Genomic DNA, 14144 nt, shown 5'->3' on the forward strand with positions numbered 1-14144 from the left:
TTAATATCAAGAATAATTGATCATACATTATAAGTGATGATTATAGATTATAAGTGATGATTATAGATTATAAGTGATGATTATAGATGCAACTGCCTTGTTACATTTTTCTGCTTGGCGTTGCCCGTTTTTCCTATAAACAAGTCAAGCTCATAAATATAGTATGATTATTGAATATCAAGAAATGATTATAGATTTTTAAATAATCATTATAGATTTTCAAAAGACGATTACAGCTCATTAAATGATGATTGAAGAGTAACAGACGTTAAAAGTTTATATAATATAATTTCCTTCCTTTTAGACATCGACAATCACTTTTAACTCTTAACTTCATCTGACTGAGTCTATTAGTGGAATATCAAACAAATAGATAGTCGGTAATGGAGCCAATATCTTTCAGTCTCGCGTGTCGTTAACGTCAAATAAGCCTCGATAAACTGCGGGGGAGGGATTCGGTTCGCGCTCCGTGATTACGCCAATAACAGTCTGTACTTTGAAACATTAGAATCGGGAAGAAGCAACTGCTCGTTCAATATCCCAAACATTGCTCCATAATTGGACTCGCATGAGGAATATTACGGCTTAAATCATAGGAAATGACAGATTTGTCGAAGTTATTGAGGACCAAATGAGCGCTAAGAATAACTAGTGTCTATAAATAGATGCTAATGTTCCTCAATGACCATTTTATGCTCGAAACCTAATGCAGTTCATGATAGATACAGATATAATATTGCACGCAAATTCAGCTAAGATCTTTGATGCTTCGAGCTGATTATATAGCTTTATCATTTCTATCTGCACGTCATTTTGTTTAATTAAATGAAGTGCTAAAGGATTAGACTCGTTTAATATGAAATGGAGTTTTACGCACATCAAAGCAGCATTAAAGATGGGTTCTCTTATTTTTATACGCCCACATTTAAGATGGGCGTATATTGTAATCACCCCGTCGGTCCGTCCGTTCACATTTGGCTCGTGCTCACTCTACAGGCTACAGTTCTTTATGGATTCTTTTGATTTTTATTTTGTATGTCAATGTTGTTATGAAGATGATCCCTATTGATTTTCGTGATGATCGGATAATTTTTCACCGAAATATCGTGTCTGACTTGACGTTTTTCTCTATTAGCTATATTGTGCAACTCGTGCTCACTCTACAGGCTACAATTTTTTACAGATTCTTTTGATTTTTATTTTGTGTGTCAATGTCATTATGAAGATGATCCCTATTGATTTTCATGATGATCGGATAATTTTTCACCGAAATATCGTGTCTGACTTGACGTTTTTCTCTATTAGCTATATTGTGCAACTCGTGCTCACTCTACAGGCTACAATTTTTTACAGATTCTTTTGATTTTTATTTTGTGTGTCAATGTCATTATGAAGATGATCCCTATTGATTTTCGTGATGATCGGATAATTTTTCACCGAAATATCGTGTCTGACCTGACGTTTTACTCTATTAGCTATATTGTGCAACTCGTGCTCCCTCTACAGGCTACAATTGTTTACAGATTCTTTTGATTTTTATTTTGTATGTCAATGTCATTATGAAGATGATCCCTATCGATTTTCGCGATGATCGGATAATATTTCACCGAGATATCGTGTCTGAATTGACGTTTTTCTCTATTAGCTATATTGTGCAACTCGTGCTCACTCTACAGGCTACAATTGTTTACAGATTCTTTTGATTTTTATTTTGTATGTCAATGTCATTATGAAGATGATCCCTATCGATTTTCGCGATGATCGGATAATATTTCACCGAGATATCGTGTCTGAATTGACGTTTTTCTCTATTAACTATATTGTGCAACTCGTGCTCACTCTACAGGCTACAATTGTTTACAGATTCTTTTGATTTTTATTTTGTATGTCAATGTCATTATGAAGATGATCCCTATCGATTTTCGCGATGATCGGATAATATTTCACCGAAATATCGTGTCTGACTTGACGTTTTACTCTATTAGCTATATTGTGCAACTCGTGCTCACTCTACAGGCTACAATTCTTTACAGATTCTTTTGATTTTTATTTTGTGTGTCAATGTCATTATGAAGATGATCCCTATTGATTTTCGTGATGATCGGATAATTTTTCACCGAAATATCGTGTCTGACTTGACGTTTCACTCTATTAGCTATATTGTGGTCACTAAAGACTGTTTAATCATTTCTGACAGCTGCCAGTGGGCGTATGTTACCTTGCCTGGCAAGCTATCTTCATTTATGAAAATGAAAATGTTAATACTTATATGAATAGGAAGTAGAGGTTTTCTAATGACATAGAAGAATACCAGTTTGTCTCACATGTCCATGCTTAATTCATAATTAGCTAAATAAGAAGAGAATTGCCGTTTCTAAGACGGATGGTGAACCTGTCCCAAATACCAGTTCTTCAAACGAAAATTTCACTCAGTGATCACCGACAATAAAATAGAGCCAAATGTGTCGTATTTTATAATTATGTAGATCACTATACACATAACTAGAACCACCCTCAGAAAAAAAACGAAAAAAAACATCTTGATTTGCGCAGTAATAAACGGATTCTCACTCGGAAAACTTGTCCCGACAGGTGTTTAGGAAATATAAAGTAATCCGAATCATTAACTAACTTAAATGTCACAAACTAGCAAGGGACTATCCAATCCGCGAAATCGATCTAATAAAAATCTTTCTCAGGAAATGAATCCGTCATCAGATATGACTTTCGGAACTTCCGGTTTTGACTATGTGGCACTACTAAAAACCAAGAATTAATAATGCCAAGGGTGGGACGATCCTTTTGAGAAATGTTTAAATATAAATGTCTATTTTCAAGTGATAATTTATCAAATTGCGTGGCTATTTGACGTTGAAAGAAGTTTCAATTTAGATGACCAATTTATATTCAACGACCACAGGGCAAACAGCGTTATCGTCACAGTGTTGAAAATAAATGATGGCGGATATCTATAGAAATAAATGACCATTTTTAAATGAATACGGGACCGGTTAGAAGTGCATCGATTAAGCTATATATAGATATTAATTTCAGAGGGGGTCAATCGCGTAGTTATTTTAGACTCGGGTTTAATTTGAAGTTAGGAAAAACGTTAAAAATAGAGTGGAAACTTTCTGTCAATTTCCTCCTTTCTGTCAGTCACGTAGATTTATTTCTATAATTAAAAAGTCTGTATATAAAGATAGGATCTAGCTAGTGGAACAACTTCATTCGGGTCCACTAATAGAAATGGAGTTTTACGTCCTACTTTTCGGTTGCTGAAAGGGTTAATGATATAAATCCTGGCACAAGTCTATATACAGAGATACAGGTGCACTGTATTGTGTATAATAGCGATGAAATTAAGTTTTACGTCCTACTGTATGGCTTCTGATTTGGTAAATGAAAAAAAAGTCCATATACAGAAATAGCAAGTATCTAGTGACAAGACCTCATTGGGGTTCACTATTACTGTTTTGAATAGAAATAGAGTTTTAAGTCCTACTTTTCGGCTCCAGATAGGGTTAATGTTTTAAATCGTGGTAACAGTAAATAGTTAGTGGAAAAGCCTTATTCAAGCCCACTGTACTGTTTATACTGAATCGAGTTTTACGTCCTACGTTTTGGTTTCTGAAAGGGTTAATGTTATAAATCTTTGAAACAGGAAGTAGCAAATGAAAAAACGTCACTCGGGTCCAATGTACTGTGTTATATAGAATTGAAATGGAGTTTTACGTCCGCCATTTCAGCTTCCGGTAACTATCTTAGTATAAGTTTGAGAACAAAATTAGAACGTATCTACTGGCAAAGAATCACTCAGGTCCACTATACTGCAGTTGAAAATGTATTTTGCAATGACAGTTGCTGAGCCTACTTCAAATATAATAATACTGTATATAAGCCAGTACACGACGGACATATGTTTCTTGTGCCAAGATTGAGCCCCCTTCAGACATGTATCACCAAAGGCGGGAAAAGACTAAAAATTTAGTATCTCTATCGAACTGTGAACGTCCTCGATAACGACCAAACGTCTAGGACGAATTCTGTCATCTTGATGCCACTGACCTGAGATATATACTAGAGATTTATGTTAAAGATTTACAGTCGCCAAATTATATATTTTGATATCATGAGGACACACAGACTTAACGGTGAGGTTCCAGTTCTAAACACAGCTGTCTTAATGAGGATTTTATATCTACAACACCAGCTTGCTACATAATAAGATCTCTCGTCAAAGAGGATTAGACTAAGTATTTCCTTTAAAGAGAAAATGGCCAGAAGGAGAGAGATAATCATGACTATTAAGAAATATCAGACTGTAACATGACAATCAACAATCAACTAGCACCAATTAATAATTCTACATATTTCAATTAAACACTCCGTCATTTGTAAGAAAACAACCAAAGACACGTTTATTAGTCATTTGTAATGGCCCCGCAGTGGTGGGAATCGATGGCCCCCGTCTTGATAGTGGGCGTCTATAGTGATAAAATGCTGTTTAAAATCGTTTTCCAGTCATTAATTAGAACTAGTTGTATGACAACGATCAACTTGAGATTTGTGGACATGATCTAATTATAGTATATCAGATGGTTCTTTACTAATTACTCGAGTGCGTCAAGCAGGTCGTTTTCTGCAAATTATCTGCATTTAGAGTCATATTTGTGTTCTTTTATGATTGGGAGGTAATTGTAGTTTATTGTGGCGGTACGCAACATCAGATAATTTGTGAGAAACAATTGCGTTGGTGGTTCGTTAATCTGTAAGACTACTACTTCAGCTTGTGTTGTGGGGACCAAATAATCCTATCAGTTGTACAAGTGAAATGACTTAAACCGTACATGAGCTATTTATTGGATAAAAAGCGGATGAAAGTCAAGTTAAGACGGTAAGATTATTTTTTAGAAAGTCTTCCATGCTATCATAGCATTTTCATCATTTCCATGTTCACGTTTTAAATGATTTATCTGCGATCACTTCCGATCGGTGTCTTAAATCCCCCGACAGCCTCCGACTACTCCGACAGTCCTACAGCCCATTTTGAGACTTCTTATTCGCGAATTGAAAAATACGTGTCCATGGTTCTGGCTGCAATAAAAGTTTGGTTTAATATCATCCCTGATAAGGACATTGCAACTTTTGATTGCAGTCATGAACACGCAATTTTCATTTCGCGAATATCAAGTCTCTAATTGGGCTGTATGATTGTCGGAGTAGTCGGAAGCTGTCAGAGGATTAAAGACACCGACTTGTGATCTGTAATGGATATTTTCTATTATGATACCATTCAATTTTTTTTTCATTGCTTGAGATGGTCACCGTCATAAAAAAATTGTGGTATCAGAAAAAGGTTTGGACAACCAATATTGATAGTTGTGGACCACCCTATACTCATGATTTACACCTCTTCCCAGCCAGAAGACGCAAGAGACCCGACCAAAGCGTTAGTGTACCATGTTTCTAGTGGTTAAAATAACTTAGATATGTTGAGATAAGAGAAATGTACAATGATGTAACCATGGACCAGAATATCCATGATGGAGAGATTACGAGCTTACAATTATCTAAGACATTTCTCATAACAAGTTTCTTCCATGTTCGAGAGATTATGTACATACAGTACTGTACATACAGTACAGACCCGGTGATGATTTTGTAGTCTAAACCTGAGCTCAGTCGATTATAGACTGAATTCATTCATTTAGTTTCCTCTGTTATGTGAGATGTCAACAGTTAGTTTTGATCGGGTGAATTGTTGATTGAAAGCACATGTAAACACATCAAACTAGTGGATGGGGGTACAAGGTGGGCACACCCCCCCCCCCCCCCCTCCCTCCCTAGAAAATAATTTGCACCTCCAATTGTACCCCCGCTATATTTTTAACAAATTTAGAAAATAAGATTTTTATAGGTTTTGCCCAAAACTATATGCCAGAATGCACTAAATCAATTCAATATTTCGAACAGTTTCTTGTAAGAACCCTCGCAAACGCTCCATGAGGCTTGCGACAAGAAGCCTCCTCAAAGTTGCCGCATTTTGAATTCAACCTCGACCCCCATTGAGTCAGTCTGTCCTCTATTTGTACTCTCAGTCTAAGGAGGCTGGCGCCGCCACTGCGCAGGCGTCAATGAAAATCAAAAAATTTTGTCGCATAGAAACATGAAGGTAGTAATAGTATTATTCTCTTTCGTAATTTGAGATAAAATGTCTTCCTGATGTGTTACATTTTCCTATCTGAAGGTAATTATCATTTTTTGATAGTTTATGATTTCATTAACAGATTTTTCTTTTTTCGTCGTAATGACGACAACTAATTCTATTTGAAAATTTGATTAAATTGTTATTAAATCGCAGCTGAAAAATGGTGAAAGAGTCTCATTATTTATGAAAAACCTGTTTCGCTCTCCCAATGGACTTCCTACTCTATCAGACTGAAAAAATATACGGGGTTTAAACAAGTCGTATATCCGCATTGCGAAATTAAACTTGAAAATAAATATATTATACTTAATTTACGACTTGCAACTAAATTTCAAATAAAGTTTCAAATATATTTTTGTTTTTGAAAAGTTGCTATTTTTTTTTCATATTACTTTCATAATAGGTATATATAGGTATTACTAAAGTATACTTCAATTTTCAAATTACATTCTCGAATGCTTTGCAATATATTTTTTAAATTATATCTTATGTTTAGTTGATCTCAAATATAGTTTTCAAGTATAGTTTCAAATGTACTTCATTTTCAAATATAGTTTCAAATGTTATTTATTTCAAATATAGTTTCAAAAGTAGATATTTTTCAAATACAGTTTCAAATTTGTCGTTAAAATATCAATTGCATGTTCGCCCGAAGTTTTCAAATATAGTTTCAAATATAGTTCAGTTTTCAAATATAGTTCAGTTTTCAAATATAGTTTCAAATATAGTTCAGTTTTCAAATATAGTTTCAAATATAGTTCAGTTTTCAAATAGAATTTCAAATATAGTTCAGTTTTCAAATATAGTTTCAAATATAGTTCAGTTTTCAAATATAGTTTCAAGTATAGTTCAATTTCCACATATAGTAAATTTATCAACTGTAAGTTCAACTAAGGTTATCAAATAATATAGTTTCAAATACAGTCAGTTTGCTTTCAACTGAAGTTTCAAAGTCTATTTTTGGAATTAGGATGTTTTTCAATTTTTTCAAGTTCATACACGAATGAAGATTTTGAATATAGATCGCCAAACCTGGGAGTTTGTTTCGAAAATGTCCAAGATAAACGCCGTGGCTCGGCGAATAGTGACGACAATTGCATGATGTATGGTGTTTCGTACGCGCTTATACCAAGCTTATAGCGACCTTAATACGCTATGGGCCATTTTTCTTTCGCAGTAGCAGAGCGCAAGAACACCTTTGCCGTGTGACAGGGCCTTAAGCAAACGAAGAAAATAGTATACGCGATAAGATCAACACCCACTAGTATATATATCTGGAGTTATGTATAATATTGATGATATTTCTATTTTTTCTATCATGATTTATAATTCAGTTTTCCAATGAAAGTAATCGTAACGAGTCTTAATTGAAAAAAAGATTTCGACATAAAATCGTAGGCCCAGGTAATCAATATATACTTAGAAAAACTATAAAAGACTAATACAGACATTAATTACAGAATAATCATATTTGTTTACGCTTTCTATCTTCAAATAACTGGTCAAATCTGTATCAAGAGAATTATTTATACATATGGATATATCGATTATTGCTTTTTCAAACCACTATATGCACAAGCTTTCATATCATTCAGTGTATTGTCTCTATGGGCTGATTGTTAGACAGGACCAAATCCTTGTGTATTCGACCTAATGCTGGCCTTTATGTAAAATAAAAATGTTAATATTATTATTATTATCATTAATGCCTATTATCTGCAAAAATAACAGGCTCTTAGATATTACACATTTTTGCTTTTGTTATGATATCAGATTTGGTATTTTCATTAACTTCTACACTATTGGGCACTATTTTAACGGTGGTATTTCTATATCACTCTACAATTGATGTATTGAGCACTATTTTAACGGTGGTATTTCTATATCACTCTACAATTGATGTATTGAGCACTATTTTAACAGTGGTATTTCTATATCACTCTACAATTGATGTATTGTGCACTATTTTAACAGTGGTATTTCTGTATCGCTCTACAATTGATGTATTGTGCACTATTTTAACAGTGGTATTTCTATATCACTCTACAATTGATGTATTGAGCACTATTTTAACAGTGGTATTTCTGTATCACTCTACAATTGATGTATTGAGCACTATTTTAACAGTGGTATTTCTATATCACTCTACAACTGATGTATTGTGCACTATTTTAACAGTGGTATTTCTGTATCGCTCTACAATTGATGTATTGAGCACTATTTTAACAGTGGTATTTCTGTATCGCTCTACAATTGATGTATTGAGCACTATTTTAACGGTGGTATTTCTATATCACTCTACAATTGATGTATTGAGCACTATTTTAACGGTGGTATTTCTGTATCGCTCTACAATTGATGTATTGAGCACTATTTTAACGGTGGTATTTCTGTATCGCTTTACAATTGATGTATTGAGCACTATTTTAACAGTGGTATTTCTATATCACTCTACAATTGATGTATTGTGCACTATTTTAACAGTGGTATTTCTGTATCGCTCTACAATTGTTGTCTTAAGCATTATTCAACGGCGGTATTTCTGTATCGCTCTACAATTGATGTATTGAGCACTATTTTAACAGTGGTATTTCTGTATCGCTCTACAATTGTTGTCTTAAGCATTATTCAACGGCGGTATTTCTGTATCACTCTACAATTGATGTATTGTGCACTATTTTAACAGTGGTATTTCTATATCTCTCTACAATTGATGTATTGTGCACTATTTTAACAGTGGTATTTCTATATCTCTCTACAATTGATGTATTGTGCACTATTTTAACAGTGGTATTTCTATATCACTCTACAATTGATGTATTGAGCACTATTTTAACAGTGGTATTTCTATATCACTCTACAATTGATATATTGAGCACTATTTTAACAGTGGTATTTCTATATCACTCTACAATTGATGTATTGAGCACTATTTTAACAGTGAAAATATTTCATTATTGTAAAACTTTGTTATACAGTTACTTTAATATGCATATTTCATTACTGAACGTTAAATGTTATAATAATGAGATCTCCGTATTGTTGTTGTATTTTGGGTTTATCAATAAAACTCTTTCATTCAGCGACAATCAAAGACTTCTATGCATTTAAATTGATAATAAATGAACCTGTGGGTGTATTGTCTTTTATGAATGTGTATCAGTCGTTTTCAAAAATGCTACGAGCAAATGATGTTAGAAAACCAGGTTTTCTCTATTGACATTAATTGTTTTCAGTTTTAGGCATAAGGACAGGTTCGCCATTCATTTGAACAATCAAACCTTATTAGTTTCGAAAACGGATTTTTTTAACCAAGCTAATCAGTAATAGTGTTCACAACTCAATGTCGAAATTTTAGCCTTCAAATCCATGTGTGTCCAGAATTATCCGCATTAGAAAGTTAAAAAGGCGGCTCGTCTTTTCAAAAGACTCTGCCATATATAGGAAGGAAAAGACCAAATAGCAATTGAAAGAAAAATTCCACATTTTGGGTAATTTTGAAGGAATCGTCCAATTTTTGTACATTTCTAGTACTTCTGAAAACTATAATTCAGAGACGGAGGAATATTCTGAGCATTTTGAGGGTTTAATTTTCACTTCAAAGACATTTCACAGGCTTGAATGGAGGGTCGTGTTGTCTCACTCTGACCTCTTTCATTCTGCAGATAGTTGCATTAAACTTTTTACCTTTTTCAGCAGAAGAGAAGCAGGATGTTGAAAGATATTTTAATAACCATTTTATTGCTGGGTATTGGCCAAGTTTTATCACAACATCGAAAGCGACAATCACACCCTATCTCACTATTCAGTATATTGGGATGGCGAGGTACGTATTCTTCTGTCTTTTAAGCCTGCGTGATGCATGAAAGGGGTTGTAAAGAGGTTTTGTGCATTTTGTATTTTATATCGGGGACACGGATAGCATCAAATTGCACGATTCCAATTTTCAATCAGACGTTGGTGGTTCCTGCAATGACGTTAAATAGTAAGGGCCTTATGTGATAAAGCATAAATATTTGGCAATTAGTGACGTCATTAAGCGCTTATTATTTTTAGTGGAATTGCAGGAAAGCGGATAAAGCATATTATAAAAATCCCATCTATTTCCTTCTCCGTCATTTTGAATTCTGTCTGTACCTACTATATTTTCGGCACACATGGAACGCGTTCTGAACATGTTGTTGATATGGAACGAAGTAGTCTTGATGTACATTTTTAATCATATTGGATTTCAAGTGCAGCTTGTCACTTTAATCATGCACAAATTACATGGATGCGGAAGTAATTTTATATAACCAGAGATACTACGCTTTCTATTGGATGTTTCCATTAGTGCTGAAATGTGGCACAGAGAACCCTACTTTGATCACCTTCTGCCCGTTAAATGTTCCTGACAAGACATTACTGACTTATACAGATTAAGATTAATCTAGCTGCTGACTGTCTAGCACCTGCTAGTCATCACCTGCAGTCATCATCAATTTTCTAGTTAATCAATTAACTGATTGCTAACCTGGCTTAAACTAATCACGGGATAATTCTGCCTTTAAGGAAAACTGTCAACAAGGTCATTTGTCGTTGATCAAGATACTTAGACCCAGATAGGCTTAAGGTCTTAATATTTTAAAGGGACAGATTCGCCGTTTTCGTGAGTTGATTTGGGTTTTGAATACTATTATGTAATTAGTCTTCAGAAGTAATAGGGATGTACGAAAATCGCATAATTCCTGCAAAAATACATCATACTAGAAATTTTACTCACTATTTCTAAATACTTCTTGTCTATATATCACAAAGTAGGATATCTTAAATTGACGAGTCGTCATTTTGTTATTGAATCGCGGATCATTCTGGACACACATGGATTTGAAGGCTCATATTTTGACAGTGAGCTGTGAACACTATTACAGATTGGCTTAGTTTAAAAATTTCGTTTCTGAGACTAACGTATGATTGGTCAAAAAATGGCACACCTGTCCCTTTAAGGCTCATTAAAACCTATGGTCAACATAGGCTTCAGATCTAAAATGTTGAATCTCAGAGAAATTCGGTATATGGGAGAATTTTTATCAATCCCTGGATTAAATCGGCAACTAAAATATTACAGCTGTCGTCAGTTGCATTTTTAATGAAAATTGAAGTTCTTAGGCGACTCGAGCGCTTTGCATCTGCGACCGAACGTGCCGCTTCAATCAACTGCGACGGATCCGAAGAATTACTGTGAACCACCAGCGATGACCCCCCCTATCTTTCATTGAAAATTATTCCCGAAACAGGATGTCCAGCCCTTTATATGATGTTGCATCATCAACATCACGACGTCACAAAAGTCGGTCTTTTGCCCTACATACAAAGTTATTCGTCTTTCTGGCAAACAACAATCACTTCCTACATAAACCAATAAATAACAACACAATTACTATCTAAGTAGGTACCTACAGGCATGGATTTTGCAAGACATAACAGAGATACTATAGGGTGTTCAGATTTTATGATTTAGTTTGACAAAATAGCGACAAAGTTATAAAAACATAGGTAAAAGTACAACTGCATGCAGCACTGACGAAATGACGTGCTTTGTTCATGGTTGGGATAATGAAGACAGACAGACAGACAGATAGACAACGTTACGCAGTGACAGGACAGTAGTATTAGCCCTCCTTTCTCGATTTCCAATTGTCTTTAGCCTCATTCGGCAATCCTCGGCAGTTTCCGTAAAGCTGAATCTAACTCGGTAATGAATAAAGAATTCCGTAATGTCTTCTTGAGTGAGAATAGTTAATAAATTTAGAAACTTTGGGAGATAATTCATATGTATTTAATGCTTAATTGTTACTAATGTCATCAAATTATAAATTTTATTATCAATTGTATTTATTAATACATATTTTACGGATGTTTTGTTTGTTTACAAACACCAGTAGACCGGAACGACCAGACTCTGACATTTCAATTACCAGAATCACGTGATCACGTCACAATATTGACATAGTTCTGGTAAATAATGTCTGCCATTCATTATACAGTGCATTAGCGTAACTTTCGTTGAGGCCGTTTGCTGTAGCCTGTACAGTCAGAAGCATACAGGCCTCGGTTTATTGTCATATTCAGAAGGCAATCCAGATAATAATATTTTACATAATTTATATTTCAGATCCCGATAGTGAACACAGTTCCAGAAACAAGAATAATATCTTAACTCCGCCGTCGCCAAATGAGCGAAAATATGACAGTTTCTTTTGGAGTTTACGATGGGCCAATAACCCAGAAATTTTAAGTAGAATTTTAGTCGGAAAACGTTTTCCACATAATAGTAAGAAACTAGAAAATATGAAGCGCATTTCCAACAGACTCTATACTACATTAAATAAAGAACAAGATTCCGGAATTAGAAAGCGCCAGGACTATAATTGTGATACCACAAGAATCACCATTCAGACAATCATTGAATATCTTAGAACAGGAAGGATATGTGGATTCCGTGTGTCTACAATGCGTTTTGGATTGGGACGACGGCGGTAACAAGTTGGTTTTTCTCAGTGATGTCACTTTGTTTTTTATTGCTCGGCTTAAACTATAACGAGCAAAATCTTTGTTACCAACACGAATTATAATGTTAACAGTAAATGGTATGCCTGGCATGGGTAGATTTTCAAAGACTGTGTGAAATATTTTAAGTTTTGGACATACAAACAACAATGGTGTCGCATCTGAAATATGAATTTGTATTATGGTTTTGATCATCAGTCTAACGTTTGCTGTGTATATCTAACAACGGAATGGCATCAAAGAATAATAACACATTCATGCCAAGGTGATAGATTTGTTGCTTGAAAACTCGAAATTGTATCAAGAATGGTTCTGTTTAACCGGAAGCAACGCTGCGCTGTCATAAAAGTGTATAACAGAAGCTGTTTTCTCTGTTTGACATAATGAATTGTTTGTATTTGGTCTTATACCGAACAAATCTTCAATTCCGTTGTAATCAGTAAAATCTCTTGATTTAGTCGTACGTATTGTATTGTTGTTTTATATGGGAAACCATTTTTAAATGGTAGAACCGCTACATTATGTTGTTCCTTGTAATGCTTCTGTTTTTTTTTAATTGATAAAACCTCTTCACTTTATTGAGAACGTCTTACTTCTTTCATATAAAATAGATTGTAAAGAGCTTTTTTACAATTCTTTATGTGTATCGGGGACACTGATAGCATCAATTTCCACCATTCCAATTTTCAATCAGACGTCTATGATTCCTGCAATTTCACTAAAGCTAAGTGCTTGATGACGTTACTAATCGCGAAGGATCTTATGCAATAAAGCATAGTTTGCGAGTAGTGACGTCATCAAACACTTATTTTTTGAGACGTCTAACATTAAATTGAAATGGTGCAAATTGATTCTATCATTGTCCTGGATACACATGAAAAATATAGGAAACCCCTTACAATCCCTTTAAGTTGTAGGTTTTTAATTCTGATCCATATTTCTTTAACCGTTCAACTCCTACGTATAACTGGCAGAACCTTTTATGTTACGCCAAGTATTCTTTTTCTGCTTAAGATTAGCTACAGTCGGCTTGGGCGTTAGAATCTTGGTTACGTCGAACTATATGGTGGTCGTTGAAGAAGTTTTCGTGAAACTACAATTGTATTTTTCCCGCTATATGGAAACAGATAATCTTAGAAAGATCATTGTCAAACGTTTCAAAATGTTTGTGTTCTGTGGTAGACAGGCAAATCTCTGAATTGTTATACTCTTACCTGCAGAACAACAACTATTGCTGACGGCCCGCGTCATTTCCGATGATTAAGCTTTCTGACGTCACAAAACTCGCATATCAATCATGATTCCATTACCAATACCCACGAATAAAGCTACTATAATCAATTATGATAAAATACCAAATTAATTAGCTAAGTGATCTATCTGA

General features: G+C 34.4%; 1 protein-coding gene across 1 annotated transcript; it reads left to right on the forward strand.

Annotated features, from left to right (window-relative positions):
• Nucleotides 1-9922: 9922 nt before the first annotated feature.
• On the forward strand, nucleotides 9923-12733 carry LOTGIDRAFT_167696 (hypothetical protein; the record flags this gene model as incomplete). The annotated part of the gene is made up of 2 exons (XM_009065194.1): nucleotides 9923-10037; nucleotides 12366-12733. The coding sequence occupies 2 exons, from the start codon at nucleotides 9923-9925 to the stop codon at nucleotides 12731-12733; spliced, it is 483 nt and encodes a 160-aa protein (XP_009063442.1).
• Between the last annotated feature and the right edge of the window lie 1411 nt (nucleotides 12734-14144).

The sequence above is a fragment of the Lottia gigantea genome (genome assembly GCF_000327385.1).
Source record: "Lottia gigantea unplaced genomic scaffold LOTGIsca_68, whole genome shotgun sequence".
In the NCBI taxonomy this organism is placed as follows: domain Eukaryota; kingdom Metazoa; phylum Mollusca; class Gastropoda; family Lottiidae; genus Lottia; species Lottia gigantea.